Source organism: Pongo pygmaeus, chromosome 5, assembly GCF_028885625.2.
Source record: "Pongo pygmaeus isolate AG05252 chromosome 5, NHGRI_mPonPyg2-v2.0_pri, whole genome shotgun sequence".
Taxonomy (NCBI): Eukaryota; Metazoa; Chordata; class Mammalia; order Primates; family Hominidae; genus Pongo; species Pongo pygmaeus.
The window spans coordinates 13,559,747-13,582,933 of record NC_072378.2 but is presented as its reverse complement, the minus strand read 5'-3'; the positions used below and the strand labels follow the sequence as shown (position 1 = coordinate 13,582,933).

Genomic DNA, 23,187 nt, shown 5'->3' with positions numbered 1-23,187 from the left:
TATTTTTAGTAGAGGCGGGGTTTCACCATGTTGGTCAGGCTGGTCTTGTACTCCTGACCTGAGGTGATCTACCCGCCTCAGCCTCCCAAAGTGCTGGGATTGCAGGCGTGAGCCACCGCGCCTGGCCTGTTTCTATAAAGTCTTTAGGTCTCAGTTTTCTCATTGGTGAAATGGGAAGGCTATACTATCTCACCTGTTTTTGGCTTAAAAGTTTATAAACTTGTTAGCTCTGTTGATTATTAAGAATCAGTACATTTGCATACTTTGCTTTAAAAACCATTTATTTCCATAATCCAGTAGTACTTTATATTTTTGATATTTTGACATAACATTTTGTTTCTGATTTGTTCTGCTTTGAACGGTTGTTTTTAAACACACCCTCTTTGCATTTTACTGTGAAATCTATTTAACATCTTATATTCACACAGAAATTATCTGCTCTTGATCTTTACCTTGTTTTGTACTGAAAAATACTTGTTATAACTATGAAAGATATAAGACATAAATACAGAAAATGAAAATATGGTAGGATTTGGAGTTGCAAGAGGAAAAATCAGTTTTGGATGTGGTATCAGACAAACTTGTGTTCCAATTCCATCTCTGATTCCATCTCTGCCATTTGTTAGCAGAACGACCATGAGCAAGTTATTTAACCTTGAATCCTCATTTTCTCTGTCTTTGTAGTAGAAATAATAATAGTGGCCTCACAGAATTATGATTAAACCCTGGCATTTAGTAGCCACTCAGAAACTCATTCTCCCTTTAGATGTAACAACCAATTAGTGACATAGCCAAAAGAATGACTCCTCTATTTTGTTTACTTGAAGTTATCACTTTTTCATCTTGATTAACCTTGAAACCATGGAGTGTACCTGAATGCATTTCTGAGTTTGGGTATATTCAGATTCATTCTTTTCCTCCCTTGAAATACGTATATTTGAGGTTTTTTTTTTTTTTTTAAGTATAGAGAATCTCCACTCTTCATGGCACTGTGTTTTGCTTATAGTTAAGGTCTTATCCCCTTCCCTTTGTAAAGTTAGGCATCCCAGATGTACAGAATGAAAATAGTAAATTTAAGCTATTAAATGCCAGACTAGCTGAGATTATACTTTTATGATAACTAGCTTTAACATGCAGTTTATAGAAATGTATCATATATAAACTCTGGGATAAACCTGAGTTATGTGTTTATATTTGAATTTCTGTAACTACTATATGACATAATCTTAGAACAAGAATTACATCCACATATATTAGTAGCATAATGCCACATGGTATAATACAACGTTGTCCCTGAATAAATAAAATAGAGATCTTGGGTCTCTTTGTTTTTTCTTGATGATTAAATTGCAGGAAGTGATATTTTTTCATCTAACATATAATATATTTTAGATCATTTGTTTTAGCCTTCTAATATTTTGATTGGGATTTTAAAATATGAAGTAAATTTATAGTTCTATTCTTTTAAATATAACATTAAAAGAATTATTAAATCTAACATAAAATGTATAGACGTTTAATGAAATATGTTATCTTACAGCCAAATTTGTATCCTACTGTGGGGCTTCAAACACCAGGAGAAGTGGTCGATGCCAATTTTGGGCAACATCCTTTTGTGTTTGATATAGAAGACTATATGCGGGAGTGGAGAACCAAAATCCAGGCACAGATAGATCGATTTCCTATCGGAGATCGAGAAGGAGAATGGCAGACCATGATACAAAAGTAAGAGCGAAGAAATTTGAATTGATGCTATTCAGAATATATTTTTTATAAGACATTTATTCTGTTGGTATCCATGGAAGGTTTTTAATCCACTAATTTGTATACTGACATATCTATTATATTATTGATTTTAATCTCTCAACAAAAAGTAATTTACTCCACTATTTAAACAAATTAAAAACAATTGTTTGACACACATACGGATTGTATTTCAGTCTGAATTAATTTGATGAAGGAAATAAAATGATGTTAGGTCACCTAGGCTAGGTTAATTCATTTGCTATTCTTAGTAATAGGATTTAATGATTTCTGTAGGTTATACAGTTTAACTTTTAATAATGTTAATGCAGAAGATAAAGTTGAGAGATAATCTAGATTTTATAATCAGGATCTGTGGTTTTTGGACATGAACTTGGCTGTGTCCAAGCTCTTAATATCTGAACTATCAGCAGTAGTTAAGTATAGACTTAAAATTTAAATAAATACCATTAAATTTAAAAAGTTCTCTTCACTATTATAATCCAGGTCAAGAAAATAGCAGACTTTCAGATACAGTTGGTCCAACACATTTCATCTTTAATGTCCTTATAATTGCTTTGAATATTCTTAACTTTAAAATTGTAATAAAATGTTGGGGGTATTTTTTAGAAAAGGAAGTGATTGGGAGACATGATGATGACTCTGAAAGCACACTTCGTCCCTGGAGCTATTATCATCTGTATTACAGAGACTGGACACTAGTTTTTGTCCAGCCCAGTTGAGAATAGACAACCCTGATGCAGAGTCCTATAGTCACCATGAACTGAAGCTAGAATGGGTTGTTCTGGGGCCACACTGTTTTAATGCTCTGAAAATGCCTACCACTGAGCATCATGGCAAGATAGTAGAAAACATTTATCTTAACCTTACAACCAGGATCCTTCCACCCACTTCTTCACTGACTTGATGTTCACCATGAACTCTTGAGAAGTCCATTCGAAAAGGTCCCCTCCCCCTTAAGTTAATTTGAACAATTGGGTAAAATAAGGTGCAGATCTGTTTCTTAGACATTTTTCCCCCTTTCCTCCCTCCGCTCTTCGCCTCAGTCTCCTCCTGGTGAACCACTGCTTCCCACCATTTTCTAACTGGCCCTTAGTAGTGTCAGGTGGAGGCAAGTTTAAAAATTGAATGTTTGGAGATAACAGATATTTGGGTGAATATTGTTGCATCACCAGTTTTTCTAACCACATCTTGTGGGTAGATGTAAGTATATGTTTTGACTACCTGGTACCTTTTTAAAAGATTATTGTCTTGGAAATGTGTCACTTACATGTAAATCATATTTGATAAATCTCTTGGGTAAAACCATAGTAATAGATTTAGATTTGAAGGCTGATTCCTCTTTTAATTAGTAGTACACTTACAGACATGTTCTGGAAGATTGTCTCTCTGGATTCACCTTAGTATTCTGTACATACTTTGTGATCCCATTTCATTTAACCGGTGTATAAAGAAGATGATTGAACTCTGGAACATTAAGATTTAATCTTTTATTTTAAAGTTGGTTATTTTACAGAATGCCAGCAATACTGGAATAAGTCATATGATAAAGTCAAAATAGAAATTATGGTTAGTAGGGCTGAATAATAAGATAGGAAGGGACCTGGGGGTAATGAGAGTCCAAGAATCAAAGAAAAGGTCACTTAATGTCCTTGATTCTCAAGTAATATTTATTTTAGGGAGAGTAGTCTCAACATAGCATTTGCAGTTATCTTTTCGAAAATAGTACATGAATAGAACAAAATGATGTTTTTCAAAAGCTTACTTTAAAGGTGAGGTTCTTAACGCCTTGTTTCAAGGAAATAGGTTCGTTTTTATAACACCAGAGTAGATTTTGTTTGTATAAATTGTAGTATGAAGCATGTATTCTCTTCACTAAAAGATGTATGTTTCTTCTTTTTATTTTAAGAATGGTTTCATCTTATTTAGTCCACCATGGGTACTGTGCCACAGCAGAGGCCTTTGCCAGATCTACAGACCAGACCGTTCTAGAAGAATTAGCTTCCATTAAGAATAGACAAAGTAAGGACACTGTGGTGCATGGCTAACATTTGTTTTCAGATTATAGATTTGGTTACTTTAATTTTTAGAAATTTTATTTTTTTAATTAAAAAATTTCAAATATATTAATTTAAAATGGATGCCTCTGAATTTTATTTTCACTGACATTTTTGAAGGTCAGTTTAAAAATTCACATAGGACTATGTCAGAATTCTAATTCTAGAGAGATTTTACAGAAATTTTTGGAAGGAATGTCTTTACCATTTTTTTCTTAAAAGAAATGTTTTCTTAAGCTTTCAGGAAATGAACATTTAATAAAAAGATTTAAAAATAATAATAAAGTAGTCCTGATTAGTTGGAGGAGATAATATGTGAAAGAAATGTAAATATCTTTGAATTTAAATGGCTATCTAATACAGTATTGATCATAAGTATTTATTATTTTGATCCTAGTGCTGGCCTGTGTGGCCAGAGATAAAACAGGTTCTGTATAACAATGGCAAGTCAGCATAACTGGTCTATAGTTAGCCATCCTAAAATTGGTGCTGTTTGTTCATCAGGGTGGGTATGACTTGACAAGAGTATAATGAAAACAAAATAGATGGGTGAAATTAATGGATGAAAACAACTATTTCATAGGTCAAATTGCTGTAATAGCACTGATTACATTGTGTTGTAGTTAATTGTGTGCTGTCCTTTTCTACTATTTTAATAAGCTCTGTTGAACAGAGATCACTTACTCATTTTGTATCCTCATCATCTAATTTAACAAATATCAGATCAAGTGAATTCTCAGTGAGTCTGTTAAATTGGAATCTTACTCAAAAGCTAGCATTTTTTAGTCCTTTGTTCAGAAGGTTATGTTTGATAAGGCATTTTAGTATCCCTTTAAACAGTCTTTTTAATCTCAGTGTTTGAAACTTCAATATTGCTTAATAGGTATTTTAACTATATTACTTGTATGTTTGTGATTTTTTAAAAAAAATTTGTGACAGTACTTGTTTTTCTAATTTTCTAGTATGTCTGAAATGTTTCCTGGATTGCCTAATGGAAACTGTGATGTTAGAGAAAGAAATTGAAATTAATCATAATTTATTTAAAGATTTCTTACTAACTCTTTTCTGAGGTCCACTAAGTTTATGTTTTATCTACTTTTGTAAAAATTAATTGTTTGCTTTCTTTTACTGAATAGGAATTCAGAAATTGGTATTAGCAGGAAGAATGGGAGAAGCCATTGAAACAACACAACAGTTATACCCAAGTTTACTTGAAAGAAATCCTAATCTCCTTTTCACATTAAAGTGAGTTTGCATCATAAAATGCTATATTTGTTATATATTATAAATATTTCTCATGTTATGTAATAAAAGACATTTTCATGCTTTTGTAATTTTAGTTTTTTTCCTTTTTCAAATATATACAATTTTGTAATGTCATTTAAGTAACATGTTATGAAAAATACTTTTGTGTTAAGGACCATAAGCAGAAGGTGTCTTTTGCTATGTATTTGCTTTTATGATTCTATTTATGTGCTTAAAAATGTGAAAATCTTATTTAGAAGATGGGTATCTATTTTTCCTTCTCAAAAGTACCTTACATTTCATCTCTCTGGCATTTTAAAAAATTGTGGTAAAATATACATAAAATTTACCATTTTTTACATTCACATCATTGTGCAACCATCACCACCATCCTACTCCAGAACTTCTCCATCTTCCCAAACTGAAACTCTCTATTAAACACTAACCATCCATTCATCCCCCTAGCCCCTGGAAACCACCATTCTGCATTTTGCCTCTATGAATTTGACTACTCATATAAGTAGAATCAGAGTATTTATTCTTCATTACTGGCTTATTTTAGTTAGTGTAATAGCATTAAGGTTCATCTTTATTGTAGCATGTATCAGAATTTTCTTCCTTTTAAAGGCTGAATTGTACTCCATTGTTTGGATAATACTGCATTTTGTTTATCCATTCATCCACTGATGGACACTTAGTTTGCTTCTGCCTCTTGGCTGTTATAATTCTGCTGCGAACATAGGTGTACAAATATCTGAGTCCCTGCATTAGATTTTTTTGGTTATATACCCAGAAGTGGACTTTCTGGATCATATGGTAATTCTGTGTTTAACTATTTTTTTTTAATAATAGCCATCCTGATTTGACATTTTAATTGGTTTTATGAATCTTTGTTACTTCAAAAATGAGATGTTACTGAGCTTCAGATTTCAACTTGTTAAGCAACAGGTATCCTTTGTAAGTCAAATGACAGAATTGTTTTGCTTTAGAGTAAGAATTTTAAATGAGGCCCATTTTGGTTAAGAGGTTGGGAATGGGACAGGTGGGGAGAAAGGCTACGCTTTATATGTATCATATATACATAAAATCATGTCCTTAGGCACAATTTGATTTGCTACCAAGTGCAAATGTTATTTTGATTAAATTACTTGTAGCCAAAAAAATGGGGTTCATATCTTCTTATAGGTAAATATCCATTTAGTAAATCCTGATTAAACAGGGTAATATTATTATAGTGTCTGTTACATTATACTCTCATTTTTGTGGAAATTCTAAAATTCTAAGCAATAAAGTATAGGACACCATATTTAGTATTTTTAGCTTACTATCTAAAGACCAATCCTACTGATAAATCAAAGTTTTAAAAATATTTTTAGAAATCTGTTGCTATTAAATAAACAAAAGGCCATTTGAAGATTATGTCTAAGTAAATTTTTCTTTTCTCCTTTAGAGTGCGTCAGTTTATAGAAATGGTGAATGGTACAGATAGTGAAGTACGATGTTTGGGAGGCCGAAGTCCAAAGTCTCAAGACAGTTATCCTGTTAGTCCTCGACCTTTTAGTAGTCCAAGTATGAGCCCCAGCCATGGAATGAATATCCACAATTTAGCATCAGGCAAAGGAAGCACTGCACATTTTTCAGGTGAGATTTAACTTATGACATTATTTTTAGATTTTTTCCTCTTTATAATCTTAAACCTTTTTCCTTTTGAAAATCTGTATATTTCCAGCTGGGCGTGGTGGCTCACACTTGTAATCCCAGCACTTCGAGAGGCCAAGGTGGGCGGATCACGAGGTCAGGAGTTTGAGACCAGCCTGGCCAACATAGTGATAACCCCATCTCTACTAAAAATACAAAAATCAGCTGGGCATGGTGGCAGGTGCCTGTAGTCCCAGCTACTCGGGAGGCTGAGTCAGGAGAATTGCTTGAACCCTGGAGGCAGAGGTTGCAGTGAGCTGAGATCACGTCACTGCACTCCAGCCTGGGTGACAGAGCGACACTCCATCTGTCTCAGAAAATCTGTATGTTTCCTTTGTAGCTGTTTTCAAATGTGTATACTTAAGATTTTTCTGGGTGAAAAATTGTAGGTTCAGATTGACATGTTCTCAGTACCAGGAAGTCACTTGAAGAACAGCTGTTTCTGAAAGTAGGTTATTAGCAGACCTTCCTAAATGAAAGTCAGCATTCAAAATGAGTAATCACTGGAATTAAATTATTGATTTTTAATAGTGAAAAGGTAATTGTGTGTTTTAATAAAATATAAATTTAAAGGTGATCTGGCTGTGATATCTTATGCCACTGGTTACCACATCTAGCTGGGCTGCCCCTGCCTCCCTCCCCTCCCCCTACCCCCAACCTTTCCCAACCAAGCCTCTTGCAAAAGTCAGCTCTGCCTAGTTCATTTTCTCCCATCCATTTTTTGGCTCACCAGTCTAACTCTCTGTGACTTTGGGCCTTCTCTTAATTAAAATTCTCTCCTTTGTTGGCTTTTGTGACATCACTTCTACAGGTTTTTTTGGTTTTGTTTTTGTTTTTGTTTCTTTTTAAAGAGTTGGAGTCTCGCAATGTTTCTGATGCTGGTCTCAAACTCCTGGCCTCAAGCGCTGCTCCTGCCTCAGCGTCCCAAAGTGCTGGGCTTACAGGTGTGAGCTACCGTGCCCAGCCACAGATTTATTTCTGATGCTTCTCAGTCTTCTGTTTGCCCATCTCTTTAATTCTGCATTTCTCAAGATGTTATCTTTGTACATTTAACATTCTTAAACAAGTCAGATAGTGTCTCCTTTCCTTTCATGAAGTAACACCATTGCTTTTTCTTATTTCAATTTATACTCTTTTCTGCATTACTTACTCTCAGTTTATTTACATCACCACTCTTTACAACAAGTGTGATTCCCATGTCTGTTCTTAGCCACTACTCCTCTTGAATATCATACAGTCACTTCAGGCTTGGATAAATTCTGAGCCTCAGTGTATTCATATATAAAATCAGGATGATCATAATATTGCCATTTTAGGGGGATTTTGAGGATTAAATGAGATGTGTAATTAAGCCTTCAATAAATGTTAGATGAGGTAATAATTAAGATCTCACAATTAAGTATTCTTAGTATCCTTTCAAAGAAGTTACCTGTTTACATCATCCATTGACTCTCCTACGTTCTAGAAGTCTTAATACAAAATCAACATGGAGACTTGTTTACAACCGTGTTAATAAATTAGTGTTTGTTTCTGTTTCTACGTGGTATCTTTTTCTTCAGGTTTTGAAAGTTGTAGTAATGGTGTAATATCAAATAAAGCACATCAATCATATTGCCATAGTAATAAACACCAGTCATCCAATTTGAATGTACCAGAACTGAACAGTATAAATATGTCAAGATCACAGCAAGTTAATAACTTCACCAGGTAAGTAATTTCACTGACTTCTGCATTAATATATGCAACCTAGTTATAGGTGTAATCATTGTAATAATTTTGAAAGAACTTGAATTATGTGACCCACAGAGGGGCTCTAGGAGTTCCTAAGCCCCCAGAGAATAAAAGGGTAGGGAGTCAGTTCCCCAAAGCTTTTTAGTCTCCTACTATGCACATGAGCTCTTTCCTTAGTTTCTTCCTCTTCTCTACTACCCTCTTCCCTCTAGTAAAGTTATAAGGACAAATTCAGGGCTTCATGCATTGTCTTCCTGCCAGCCACAGAGCTATACAAATGATCACATAAATGCCATTTGTTATGTTTTCACAGTAGTTAAGACACAGTAGCATATTGAACGGTGACATAAGATAAATTTACAACTAATTTTTTCTCTGTGTGTGAGTTTTTTTGGTGTAAATGTGTAGAATGTTTTCCAAGTTCAAAACTAACTTTACAAATAATCTTTTTTGAAAGCCTGCCTTTAAGTAGCTTGCATATAGCAGATGGTTAAGTCATTTAGTAAACATTGGTGTGAGGATGGTTTTGAGGATTTGTTGGGCACCAAACATTCTGCTAGGTAGGGTGTCTGACTTTGAAGAGGTTTGAAAGATGATATCTCAGTCAGTGTACTATGACCCTTGACATACTCAGGTTTAATATTTATGAAACCTAAAAGTTCATGAAGTGAAATTATTTGAATTAAATACTACTGTGCAATAGCAAATTATTGTGAATTCACCCTGCCCAAATCATCCAGGACTGGGTCAATTTAATATTGGTTTGTTCTATAACAAACCAGTTGGTTACATTGCATTTTCAGGAAATGGTCATCAGTGCAACATTTTCTTATTAAAGGAGAGAGAGCCTAACTTTTAGCATGGAATCTTAATGGAAATATGATTTTGCAGAAAGGAGTGTATGTAAAAAAAAAATCTGTATTTGAAAATTGGGAGATTAATCTCAATTTCCGGGTTGTCTGTCACACATGACAAAAATTTACTGAAGTAATAGTGTGTGTGATTGATACAAGTTATAATAGAGAACCACAAAAGTGTATGAGAACAGCAGAAAAATTGTCTTTCACAGCAGAGATGATATATTGGAAAATGTAAAATCAAAATATTATAGTTTAAAAATAGATGGAAATTTAAAAAGTTAAGTACTTCATCATGCTTTATAATAAATGCATTGGTACTTTATCATTGATCAAGGCTTCTGCCAATGTTTGAGGGTAAGATTGCAGTCAATTTGTGAGTTTTTCTCTTGAATACTATCCCCACAGCAGGAAGTTGCTAAACAGATCTATTATTACCTGAGTTCAGGGAAGCAGGCTTAACGGAAGGGTCTGATGACGCAACATCCTCCTTTGTCTGCAGTATAAAACGGAAAGAAAGTAAAATTTTTAACTGCCTTAAGCTATAAGTTATTTTGTAGTTGGTAATGGCTTTCCTTACTGTGAAGTAGGCAAAGATAGTATTAACTATTTAAACCATTTTACAGATGTAGAGCGGGATATCAGAAAAGTAAATGACTTTTTTTTTTTCTTAAGGTCAATTATTAGTAGCTAGTAAGTTGCAGAGCTGAGGCTGCTTTTCAGGATTTGACTTGCAAACTTGTGTTTTTTCCCTGATGCCGCCCACCATCTGAAATGCTCTTCTTCCTGCCATCCCTCACCTCCAGTATAACTTCTGTCCAGGCAGAGATAATTCAAGTTCAGATGTCAGTTCTTCCAGGATGTTTTCCTTGATTTACATCCCATCAAATGTGTCATGTTTTGTGATTAACTTTCATCATAGTACTGATCATAATTACTCTGTAGTATAATAACCTAATTAGCTTTTTATAGGTTGTTTGCTACAGGAAGGCAGAGGCTGTTTCATAATATCCTTAGCACCTAACAGGGATCATACCTCAGAGGCTCTTAAATGTGTGTTAAATAAATGAGTTCCTTTCAAATACTAAACTGAGTTATCAAAAAAAAAAAAAAAAAAAAAGTTTAGTATTTTTTAAAAGGCCACTGAAAGCTTTGATGGTAAGGATTTTCTTATTTTTAAAGTTTGGTTTTTCTTATCAATTTTCGAAGTTTGTTAAGATTATAAACAAGCTTTCCTGGTTGAGTAAGTCTGCTCTGGAGTCGTAGGGCCATATCCCCCTTTTCCCTAGATCTCTTGTGTGTTTTTTTTACCTTAACAATTTTACAACAGGAGTGTATGCATGCACACACACCACACCCCCAAGGTGTTAGAATTTGTTACCTCTGGTGGTATTATGCATAGTGGTTTTCGCTCATCTGTATTTTTTTTTCTACAAATGAATATATATTGCTTTTGTAATGAGAAATGTCGTTTTTATGTAAGCATTACCTAAAATTTCATCGAGTGTTTACTTCTAGATTGTATAATTATTACCTAGACCTTCATAGGCTAAATCCTAAAGATTAGATATTTAAGTTGTTGCTTATAAGAGTGCAGATGGTTCTGAAGGACATACATTGACAGCTTAAATACGTGCAAATATAGTTATTGGCAGATAGATATTCATTGAGTGGAATGAGTGAAAACTGGAAACTCTCCAGGACATCAGTTTAAAAATTAAGATTCAGCAATACTTTAGCCAATAAGAAAGCCTGTGAGAGAGAAACAGTGTCTGTGGTGAAAAGGGATGAGAGAATGAAGCTCAGTCATTTTTTAAGTTATCAGTTACCGTTGAAAGAATGTATATTTTTAAGTAGGGAGGACAAATGCCAGAATGCTATTTAAAAACAATCTAGGAGTGGATTGAGTATGAGGTCCGGAACGAGGTGAAGTGGGTTCCAGGAGTGAGATGTATTTGTTTTGAGAGTGAGGTTTTCCCCTTACATACTGGAAATCAGTGCTGGGGTTAGGGGGAGAGGGCTGGCTAGGGAGTTGGTGGGGCAGCAGTTGATTAACGAAGACGTACAGATCTGAGTTTGAAAAGTAATAGGATTGTGCGGAAGTATGATTTCTCCATATTGATGTAAAGTCATAAAACCACTACATTTTAGCATATGTACTTTTTTTCCTCCCTTATCTCCAGGGGTACAAATTTGTTAAAAGTCAGCGACATGTTTGGCTTTGAATACGTTGAAGATTTAACTAAATACCTTTTTTGCAGATTTCTATTGCCTTAAGAAGTTTATTTGTAGGCTATGTAGTTCAGTAGTGATTTAAACTAAGCTGCAAGTATGATATTTCTAAAATTAGGTTTGTTTTTTCGTTTTCAGTAATGATGTAGACATGGAAACAGATCACTACTCCAATGGAGTTGGAGAAACTTCATCCAATGGTTTCCTAAATGGTAGCTCTAAACATGACCACGAAATGGAAGATTGTGACACCGAAATGGGTCTGCAGTGATATTTCTTACATTTTTAATAAAAAATGATGGCTACAAGGTTATGTTTTTACTTGTACTGATTCACAGCTGATGAGCATAAACCAGATTTAAAGATGTATGTGCTGTAGGACTTGACAGTAATGCATAGCACTTAAACTCTTGTTTGAGTGGGCTGCTAGAGAAAGTAGAGTTACCTTTCAGCTACAGGCAGTGTTTCTTGCTGAATTGCTTAGGCTCAGGTTTAGTGCTGTCGCTAATGCAGCAGTACTGACTTACTGGTGTTGAGCCTCTAGGCTATTTTAGGTTGGAGATGATAAAACTTCTTATATTTATGTCAGTATAGTCAGTAAGGCCAAATGGGTAGATGATTTTACAAATTCTAATCAGTATTTCTTAAATGGGTTTAATGTAAACCTGTGTGACTATGCATAGTACTATCCCTGGTATATAGTAGGTGCTTAAGTATGACCTCCCTCACCAAAAAAAACCCCACCACCAACAACAAAATTATGTGGCTCCAAGACACATTAGCATGCATAATTTTATTTTGTAGACAACTTACGTAGTAAATTGCCTGTCCCATCAGCAAACTATCCCATCAAATGGAGAGTGAAAATTTATTTGTTGGAATACATTTTTTCATTTATTTGTTGGAATTCCATGGCAATGTTAGATTTCTTATTATTTTGAGATTGAGCGGTATTACTAAAATTGTTTTTTAAAAAGAAATGCAGCTTTATTTTACTCTTCAATATCAGCCACCTCAGTTTCTGAAGAGTAATTTAAGTACAGTGATAAAGAGAAGGAGTTCTATAGCCAGATTACATAGATTTGATTTCTGCAACTGCCATTTACTAGCTGTGTGACCTTGGAAAAATTACTTAACTGCTCTGTGTCTGTTTCTTCATCTGTAAAATGGGTATAATAACGACCTGATAAGTTATTGTGAAAGTAAATGAATAATCCAAAAAGCTAATAGCACAAAGTGCTTGGGAAATATTAACCATCATCATCATCATCATTACCTTATTAATGATTTATAAGTAATACAGTTAAGTTATTTTATCAATCAAGATATATAAAACTGTTTTCTTAGCTGGGCATGGTGGCTCATGCCTGTAATCCCAGCACTTTGGGAGGCCGAGGCGGGCAGATCACAAGGTCAGGAGTTTGAGACCAGCCTGACCAATATGGTGAAACCCCATGTCTACTAAAAAATAGAAAAATTAGCCAGGCATGATGGCGCGTGCCTGTAATCCCAGCTACTCAGGAGGCTGAGGCAGGAGAATTGCTTGAACCTGGGAGGCGGAGGTTCCAGTGAGCTGAGATCACACCACTGCACTCTAGCTTGGGTGACAGAGTGAGACTCCATCCAAAAAAAAAAAAAAAAAATTATTTTCTCAAAGTGGTATTTTTCTAAAAGTGCATTTAATCTTTTCAGTTAGTATAATATGCTGTCTTCTGTATTTTTATTGTAGTCATTTAGCTTTTCTTAGCTTTCAGGAACATGTTATTACATCTCTACTATGTCAGTTAAGGCAGCCTAAGTGGCATTATTAACAGTTTTCCTTTTTTTTTTTTTTTTTTTAAATGTTGCTTAATGTAGTTTTAGGGAATTACACTTTTTCTAAAATTTTTTTCTGACATAAGTACCCTGTAACACTGAAAGGTTGTCCCCTCTCAACTACATGCTGAATACTGGATCCTAGACTCTTGAGAGCTAAATAAAGTATATCTTTTAGCTGCAGTTTCATATTAAAAATGAATTTTTAACAATCTGCATATTTAGTTGAAATATTAGGGAATAGTTACTAAATGTACAAAATGTTATAAGAAATGTATGTTCATGTCCTCATTATACTCCATTCCATAAGGTAGTAAAATACTTGTCTGTTTTTCTTACAGAAGTTGATTCAAGTCAGTTGAGACGCCAGTTGTGTGGAGGAAGTCAGGCCGCCATAGAAAGAATGATCCACTTTGGACGAGAGCTGCAAGCGATGAGTGAACAGCTAAGGAGAGACTGTGGCAAGAACACTGCAAATAAAAAAATGTTGAAGGTGAATATATTTTTTCTTGAAAAATTATAAATATGTCAGAGGAACTAAAATGTAGTTTTGTGAAACACTGAGCAGTGTGCCAGAAATTCTTGTTAGGGAACTTGGACCTGACCTTCCCCCTGGCTCCTTGCCCATTTGAGAGTGGAAATGTTTGATGAAGTTAGGCAATTCTGATCTACTGGAAAGAGCATTGGACTAAAGCAGAAACAAACAAAAAAAGGATTAAATCCCAGTACTAGTGCTTATCAACATTGTGTGTCCTCGTTAACTTAGTTTCTTAGTTTTATTTTCTCAGCTGTAAAATCAGCAGTTACTAGGAGAAATGTGGGTGTGCAGATAAAACTATAAGGCTGAGATTTTATTTCAGTAAATATTGTTCAGGGTTATAGCATTTTGGATGTATAACACATGGTTGTCATTTTGATGGGAATTAGTGAAGAATTGGGTCACTTTTCATGGCCAGAGTAGTTAAAATACATTTTAAAGTCTCTTCTGGATTGTTGTCCATGAGCTGGTAGGATGGATACAATCTAATTCAGTAAAGTAGCCACAGTTTTGTGTACCAGTTGAAGGTGGAGGGGCTTTCTCCTAACTTAAGTCAGCATTGCAGTTGTAGAGATGTACAGCTCTAACAGTTGGTTCTTTGTAAACATTTTCTTCTGAATATTTTGGAAGAAGACTGAAATTAAAGGGGAGATGAATGCAGTGGCCTTGAGACTGATGTTTGGGTATGGTAGGAAAGGGCAAGCAAAAGATTCCTGCCGCTGCTTCTTCCTGACCTGGACTGAAAGTTACTACAGGTTGAGTATCACTAATCCGAAAATCTGAAATGCTCCAAAATCTGATACTTAACAGTGCCGACATGATGCACAAGGATATGCTTGTTGGAACATTTTGGACTTCTAGATGAGAGATGCTTAATTAGTAAATGTTTTAAAATTTGAAAAAATCTGAACTCTGAAACATAGCACAAGTGTAGGAGGACATAACATGCTTGCCTGGCCTAGGATGTGTTATAGAGCACCTCAAGTTAAAGGCATGCAATCTTGTATTTTCCCTAGCTGAGATGGGAAGACAGATGTATTTATCATACTTTGTACTTCATCTATTCGATAGTATAAAAACTGCTATTTCTGGTGGTTACCCTGAGCTATCAAAAAAGTTAAATTATTTTTACATTAGATAAAAAATAATTGGTAATTGAAACAAGTTTAATTTAAAAAGTCAAATCAGGCCTGGCACAGTGGCTCACACCTGTAATCCCAGCACTTTGGGAGGCTGAGGTGGGCAGATTATGAGTTCAAGAGATTGAGACCATCCTGCTAACACGGTGAAACCCCATCTCTACTAAAAATACAAAAAAGTAGCTGGGCCTGGTGGTGGGCGCCTGTAGTCCCAGCTACTCAGGAGGCTGAGGCAGGAGAATGGTGTGAACCTGAGAGGCGGAGCTTGGAGTGAGCCAAAATCGCGCCACTGCACTCCAGCCTGTGTGACAGAGCAAGACTCCGTCTCCCCCCCCCAAAAAAAAAGTCACATCAGACGTTAATATATCTGGAAAATGACTGTCCACATTTGCCTTAGAAGATTAAGATTTCCATGAAGTCAGACTGCCTTTTAACTCCTCTTTTTCATTTTCATTTATTTTTTATTTTTAAACTTTGTAGAGATGAGGTCTCACTGTGTTGTCGAGGCTGGTCTTGAACTCCGGGACCCAAGCAATCCTCCTGCCTTGACCTCTGAAAGTGCTGGGATTATAGGCAGCCACCGTCCCCAGTTTAACTCTTCCCCTTTTAAATATTTATCTTAATGATTATGCCTCCAATGTGTAGCACAACGTAGTCAATCTATGTCTATTAAATTGAAGTAGAATTCATTTGAAGAGTATAATAGATTTTTCCACATTGGGGATTTTCATTACTATGCAACTTTGTAGAACTTTTTCTGGTACTAGGAGTGCTAAGAAGAAACTTAACGTTTAGGCTCTTTATTAAGTTATTTTAGGTGTCTAAAATTATCCTTTTGGAAACTGAGTACTTCTTTGGTAGGTACTAAGGATGTTTTAGGGCAGTTGTTTTCAACATACTTGGTGTCTGAATCCTTTAAAAATTATTAAGGGGCCGGGCATGGTGGCTCATGCCTGTAATCCCAGCACTTTGGGAGGCTGAGGCCGGTGGATCACCTGAGGTCGGGAGTTTGAGACCAGCCTGACCAACATGGAGAAACCCCTTCTCTACTAAAAATATAAAAAAATTAGCCGGGCGTGGTGGCGCATGCCTGTAATCCCAGCTACTCAGGAGGCAGAGGCAGGAGTATCACTTGAACCCAGGAGTGCAGGTTTAGCCTGTGCAACATAGTGAGACCTTGTCTCTTAAAAAAAAAAAAAAAAAAAAAGAAAAATGAGAAGAGTGGCATTGCTTTATATTTTTTTTATAAGTCTCTTTAATGTTTGGTTTAATAGGTGAGCCATATTCGCATACAGACCAGACTGCCTTTAGTCTGTTGTGATATCACATGTCATGTGCCTCTGGAAAATTCCACTGTATAGTCAGAGGAAATGAAAGAGAAAAGGGCAAGGAACATCTTAGTACTATTATACAAATAATTTTGATTTCACAGATCCCCTGAAAGGTTCTTGGACCCAGGTGTCCCTGAATCATACTTTGAGTACTGTTGTTTTAGGGCATATTTGGAAATAAAGAAAATTTTTTTTTTTTTTTTAAGAATTCTTAAGACTTTTTTTTACACTAGGTCATCTGACTTGGTTTTCTTGTTAAAACTTTATGCTAATTGAGCAGGATGAAATACCTTTGAAAATTTAAGATTATACTCCATTAGCTTACTTTGTGTTTGATTCTTATTTACATGAAGCTCGAAAGATGGCATTATATGGCCAATTCTCAAAGATATTCCTTGGTTATATACTGAATTGTGTGAAGATGTATCATCTTCATCTAAAGAGTATAGATGTCTTTGATTTTGCACCTCTAACTTCTAAGCAAATGCCAGCTACTTTCAGAGACTTTCTTAATACTCTGAGCTGTTTCCATCTCATTTCCCAAACTTATCTTGATCTAGATAGGGATAAGGTGAGTAACTGACCCACCTTATATATAAGTAGCCAAAGAACAAGGCCGGATGATTTGAGGGCAACATGAAGAGAAAACAGGTTTAGAAATCATTCCACTTCTTTTTGTCACCTCAGTTTACTTGTAATTGTAGCATTTTTAAAAAATCTCGTTTTTAGGTTTGCGTAAACATTAAGTCATGTGACTCAGAAGTTCATGCAAATCCACACACACACACACACACACACACACACACACACACACAGAGACAGAGACATGAGAGAGAGAGATTGAGAGATTTGATTAATGTTGAAGGTCAGGTGGCACACTGTTTGTCTTGACCTTTTTCCTTTTAGTTTTTTCAAAGTCTTCTTTCCTCTTTTCCTGTTTTCTTTGTTCCTTATCTGCCTATGTCTTCCAGTGGCTCCCAAAAGAACTATTGAATTGTTTGTTGAGCAGCTGTTTATTGAATTTTTGCAGTGTGGAGAGGCATTGTTGTAGGGACTGTGGAAAGTCCAGTATGAATGAACAGCCCCAGCCTGCAAGGACCCTTTAGTCTAGTAACTGAAGTAGCAATAGAACCATTTAGAGTCACCCTATTTAGAAACTGCTCCAGATTCTAAACCAAATATGAGTACAATTTGAAAATCCTACCTAAATGTTGTCACATTTCCCTCAGAAGTTATTCCACTGAGGTAATGTTTTTTGCTTTAAAATAACCCATGATGCTACATATTTCAGGTATTTTCAGTTTTGTGCCTTAACTTCCATGTGCATGTATCTTAACTAGCTAATAACTGTAGTGACACTATTTTGTATTTTGTTTTAATTGTCATAAGAATTTATTTCCTCCCAGTTTCTATGCATTATTTCCAATTATTTTTAAATTGCTACACGAGGCTGGGTGTGGTGGCCCACATCTGTAATCCCAACACTTTGGGAGGCTGAGGCAGGAGGATTGCTTGAGCCCAGAAGTTCGAGGCTGCAGTGAGTTGAGATTGCACCACTGCACTGCAGCCTGGGTGACATAGCAAGACCCTGTCTCAAAAAAACAAAAAGGCTCAATGATATTTTATTGTTGCTGTATAGGTTTATTTCAGCATTGCTCTGTTGTTGGATTTTTCCATTTGCTTTTATGTCAGATGCTTTAGTGAAATCTTTATACATGTATCTTTGTTTCTTAAAATTATTCCACTGAGATAAAGTTCTAGAAGTAGAATTGAGTCAAAGAATATGAACATTATTGTGGGTCTCACTGCATGTTGCTATACTGGTTTTCAGAAACCCTTTACCAACTTTTACCAGCAGTAATGAAAGAATGTACCAATGGCACTACTACATTAATGCTACTTTAGTGGGTTTAACATATGTTAGTATCTTAAAATTGCTTATTTGCATTTCTTTGGTTATCATCACCAGTTAACTTTTACAGCAGGCTTTAAACCATTAGTATTGTTTTGCTAGTTTCATTCATTTTCCTTTGTGAAGAAAGAATAAAGTCCTAGATGTTTACGACTGGGAGTTTGATGGTATAAACCATTTCTTATTTTTAAGGCTCTGTTAGTTTTGTTGCTTACAGCTTCACTCTACTTCCAAACCATGTTTTATAGTGTTGTTCTGTGATCCTTCTAAAATTAAGTCTAATCCATATTGGTTTCCTTCATTTAAAACCTTATTTCCTTATTGGAAAAACTTCAAGCTTTTTAGTATGGTTTTTGGGGTATTTTAGCATCTAACCCCTACCCATGTTTCCAACCATGCTTTTTTCTCCTTTCTCTCAGCCTCAGTTTGCATGTATGAAGTCAATAGTAATGTACTGTATGTTATTTATTTACATGTAAGCTTTCCCTTGAAAGCAGTGACTGGGTCCTGGTCATCACTGTATCCTCAATATCTGGCAGCTGGATGTTGATTGTACTGAAAATGAATACCAGAGAAAAATTTTAGACGTTTTTTCTTCTTAACATTTAGATTGGTAACTAAAAGAATCTGCATCTTACTATTCACTGCCTCAGTTTGCTTCTCTAGATGATAGACATATCAACCTTAGATGATTATTGTAAGGATTAAATAGATGATCGATATTAGTGCTTAAAACACTTCTTCACACAATATTAGTGCACAATATATTGTTGTCATTTTAAAGAACTTTTTCTCTGAGTTTTTAAACACTACATTGTAGTATTATTTTTTTTCCTTTACGTTCCAGGGTACATGTGCAGGATGTGCAGGTTTGTTACATAGGTAAACGTGTGCCATGGTGGTTTGCTGCACTAGATAGTGTAGTCTTAAGATTTGGGAGTGCGACATTTCACATTTTCAGTGGTGTGTTAGGATGTAGCCTATGAATATAGTTTTGTACTTGAAGTTTTTGTTTACCAAGTATTCCTTGGAAATATTGTTCAGTATTTCTTTTTAAATTTATCTGTACTATGGGTATGGGACCCTCATCAGATGGTTGTGGGGTAAATTAAGTCTTGAGCAAAGCTCAGTCCTTAAAAATAACGTGATTTTTTTTTCTTTTTTTTTGTTTGGAGATGGAGTCTCTCTCTGTCGTCCATGCTGGAGTGCAGTGGCGTGATCTTGGCTCACTGCAACCTCCGCCTCCTGGGTTCAAGTGATTCTCCTGCCTCAGCCTCCCAAGTAGCTGGGATTAGAGGCATGCGCCACCATGCCCAACTAATTTTTGTATTTTTAGTAGAGATGGGGTTTCACCATGTTGGCCAGGTTGGGCTTGAACTCCTGGCCTCAAATGATCCGCCCACCTCTGCTTCCCAAAGTGCTGGGATTACAGGTGTGAGCCACCACACCCGGCCAAAAACAAAATAATGTGTTTGATTTGAGTTAGCTTTACAAGATAAAGGGTCATATATTCTTTCCATGGGTTGGGAAGTGTGGGTTGGGTTAGGCGTGGGAAGTAGAACCAAGTAGCTTTGTGGGATGCATAAAACATCTTCAGTGCTGGAAGAAGCAGGTCTTGCTCTCAACAGGCATATGAATTATCTTCCTGTACCAAGCACCTGCGTAGCTTCAGGGGATTCAAAATAGTATAGTAAATAATTTTTATCTTCAAAGAACTTTTATTGTAATTGGAGCAGAAAACTACCCAGAATGAAATATTCAGCAATATAAAACAATGGAGCCATGTGTGTTTGCATAGAGGCACGTGTATTCCATGCCTTGTGGTCTCAGACTGACTTCACAGCATTTCTTCATGGGTTATTCTGTAAATCCACAATATTAGAGGCTTATTTGGATGAGAAAGGGCAAGAGTACAGTTAATCAGAAGCCTCTCCCCCACCTCTGCTTTCATAACACTAGTAAGATAACTAGAGAAATGATGGAAAATAGGTGTGGAATCTGGTTTTTTGAGCAGCTGAACCTAGGAGATGGTGCTCTTTAGGAATTTCAGTAGTCAGTATTTTCAAAGTGTTATGTTCCTGAACTCACAAATTGACAGTTTCTGCAGCAACTCTCCATGTCTGCCTTCCAAATTGGGAAGAGTGTTCTGAATTTCTATTTTTATATTTGTATAATATTGCTCTGGATTAGGGTATTGACTTTTGGCATAATAATAAGACGTCATTTATTGAAAGATTAGAGTGAACTGATACTGCCAATTTCATTTAGTTCTCATACAAATCTAGGTAATAGGGCCTCTTATAATCCCCATTATGTAGATAATGAAACTGGCACTTAGATTGTCACTTGCCAAAGGCTACACAGCCAGTTAGTGGTGGAGCTTCGACTTGAAGCCAGTATCTGAAACCACCATTAGTATGTGCCTCCCATAGAAAGAAGACAAAAAATATAAAGTAGTTGTTTGAAAAGAAGACGACTGTCAGTCATTTTAAGTTTTGAAGAGGTGTGGCTTGAGAGTAGTTGGAAATACTGAATGCATAAAGAGGTCCTGAAGGGCAGCCTAATTTTTTCATAACTGAATTTGAGAAGATGACATCCAGTGAGATGTGTCCAGTTCCTAAATCTGTTGAAAAAAGGAAATGCAGGCAGGCCCTGTCATTTGGCTGTCACATTCATATCAGTAGTAATAAATTGTGAAGTAAAACATCTGAGTGTTTTGCCTTCCACTCTCCCTACACCAGTACTAGTTCATTCCTTTGAAAAATTTTTTTTTTCCTGTTTTGTGTTTAGGGATGGGAGAAAGTTGAATGAGAATGGCTGTCCACAGGAAAAATGAAAATAAATTAGGCTTTGCTGCATAATTTAATTGTTCAAAAATGTAGAGCGTCCCAGTGCTAGGAGCAAATGGGTTTAAAGTTTACATTAGTCTGTGCCTGGAAGCCATATTTTACCTCTCAACTTGGAAACATTTGTGAGCATAATAGTTGAACTATTTGAATTAAAACCAAATCGGTGTGTTTTCAACAGGATGCATTCAGTTTACTAGCATATTCAGATCCCTGGAACAGCCCAGTTGGAAATCAGCTTGACCCGATTCAGAGAGAACCTGTGTGCTCAGCTCTTAACAGTGCAATATTAGGTAAGTAAAGCCAAATAACGCACAATTTCAATAAGATTCTCTGAAAATTTAAGAGAGGGTGTTTGTACTGGCATTTACACTTCGGTAAAATCATCAGGAAAATGTTTTCTATATTTTTAAAATATAAAAATACCTAAAAGATAGAAACTCCCCTCCTTTAATTCCAGATTCAAATGGATTTAAATAGAATAAAAACAGTACGATGGGGTACAACTTGGGATGTTTGGGAAATAGAAGTTTTTGTGTGCATGTATGTAAGCATTTCTGGTAGCCACGAATGTCTACTTCTCTCATTAGGATGAGAGATTTGGCGGTCCTTGTGTATAATTCAAAATACTACCCTACCAGAGACATTCCTTACAGCCCTCTTTAGTGAAAGGCATTTTCTGCCACTGATTTCTAGGCTAGGAATTGGGTGGCATTCTCTAGTTTGGCTGCTGTAGAAGGAATCGGAGAATGTTAAGAACATACATTAATAATTGTCACAAGAGTTAGGCTACAAGGGAACAGGGTACATTTGAAGAAAAGAGGTGAAGAAAGGTTTTGATGGAGAGAATGAGAATGGAAATAAGGGAGTGAAGAGCTTGAATATCAGAGAAGCTCAAACTGATCCAGTAGAGGGCAGGATTCCTAGCTGGTGCTTCCGTTACCTTGTTCCCCACCATTTTGCTTGAGCTATTTGCAATGGGTAGCAGCAGCCTAAGCCACTGGTATCACAGCTCCCACCATGCTTATGAATATGGGCACAAGGGGCTTCCTGGTAACTTGTGAGTACCCTGCAGTACCAAGCCTTGATGTCAAATTCTATTTGCATTTATATTAGCCAGATTCAACTACATGCCCTTACCCAATAAAAAGGGTGGGTGAGGAAGAGAAAAGCAATTTAAAAGGTGAGGCTTAGCCAGGGGTGAGCATGAAGTGCGAAACTCTAATTCGACGTTCGTTTGGTTGCCATTCCTATGAGCAGCTCACTGTAGCGTGTATGATTATAGTATTTATATACCGAACAAGTACTTTTTATATGAATAGTGTAACTGCACATATTGTACATTTCTATATAAATGTGATAGGGTCGATTATTTACATAAAACAAGTTTGAGTTTTGGGCAGTTCTCATCAAAAGTAATTTATATAGAGTGAGTTTTCATTTGACTTTAGAGTCTAATTCCCAGGTAATTGGGAGTCCAGTCTAGTTTAGAAGTTTGTGCTGTGCTGTTTGGCCCTGCAAGGTTCAGGGACTTTTAGTCACATATTTCAAACTATTTTAGGAAGATGAGGGCAGTGCCACAAAAAGTAGATTAAAGAGTAGTTTAGATAGGGAGACTTGCAATGAGGCCAGGACTCTTAGGCAAGAATGTAAAGGAAGCAATGAAAAGCATTCATATTTGAGCCTCAGTCTGTTTCTTTGCCCTTAGAAAATTTATTAATTTGTTAAGGACCAATACTGAAGTTTGGGAATAGGAGTAGTGTCCTTAGTGTTGTAGTACTCCAGAATTTAGGATTTGTATATAAATGTGAATTTTCTTTGGTTAATGTGTTATATTTTCATTGGTTCTACAAAATTCATTTAGCTCCGTTGGTAAAAGTAACTTAGTAATAATGCCGGAATTGTAAGGAAAATTATGGTTTACTGTAAATGTCTTTTTGAAGTTATATTGTAGGTAATCATTAAGACCTAATTATTAGATGACACTAATCTTTAAAGTGACCAGTTTTCTTACAACAATTT

The 23,187-nt window shown here is 35.7% G+C and overlaps 1 protein-coding gene across 1 annotated transcript in view; it reads left to right on the top strand.

The window, feature by feature from the left end:
- RANBP9 (RAN binding protein 9) overlaps nt 1-23,187 on the top strand; it is a 92,010-nt gene that overhangs the window by 66,408 nt on the left and 2,415 nt on the right. Inside the window, exons 6-13 of the mRNA XM_054490103.2 lie at nt 1,541-1,725; nt 3,674-3,786; nt 4,958-5,066; nt 6,517-6,707; nt 8,324-8,471; nt 11,723-11,844; nt 13,741-13,892; nt 21,347-21,458. Of these exons, the coding sequence (XP_054346078.2) occupies nt 1,541-1,725; nt 3,674-3,786; nt 4,958-5,066; nt 6,517-6,707; nt 8,324-8,471; nt 11,723-11,844; nt 13,741-13,892; nt 21,347-21,458 (1,132 nt within the window). The remainder of the gene's footprint in view (nt 1-1,540; nt 1,726-3,673; nt 3,787-4,957; nt 5,067-6,516; nt 6,708-8,323; nt 8,472-11,722; nt 11,845-13,740; nt 13,893-21,346; nt 21,459-23,187) is intronic.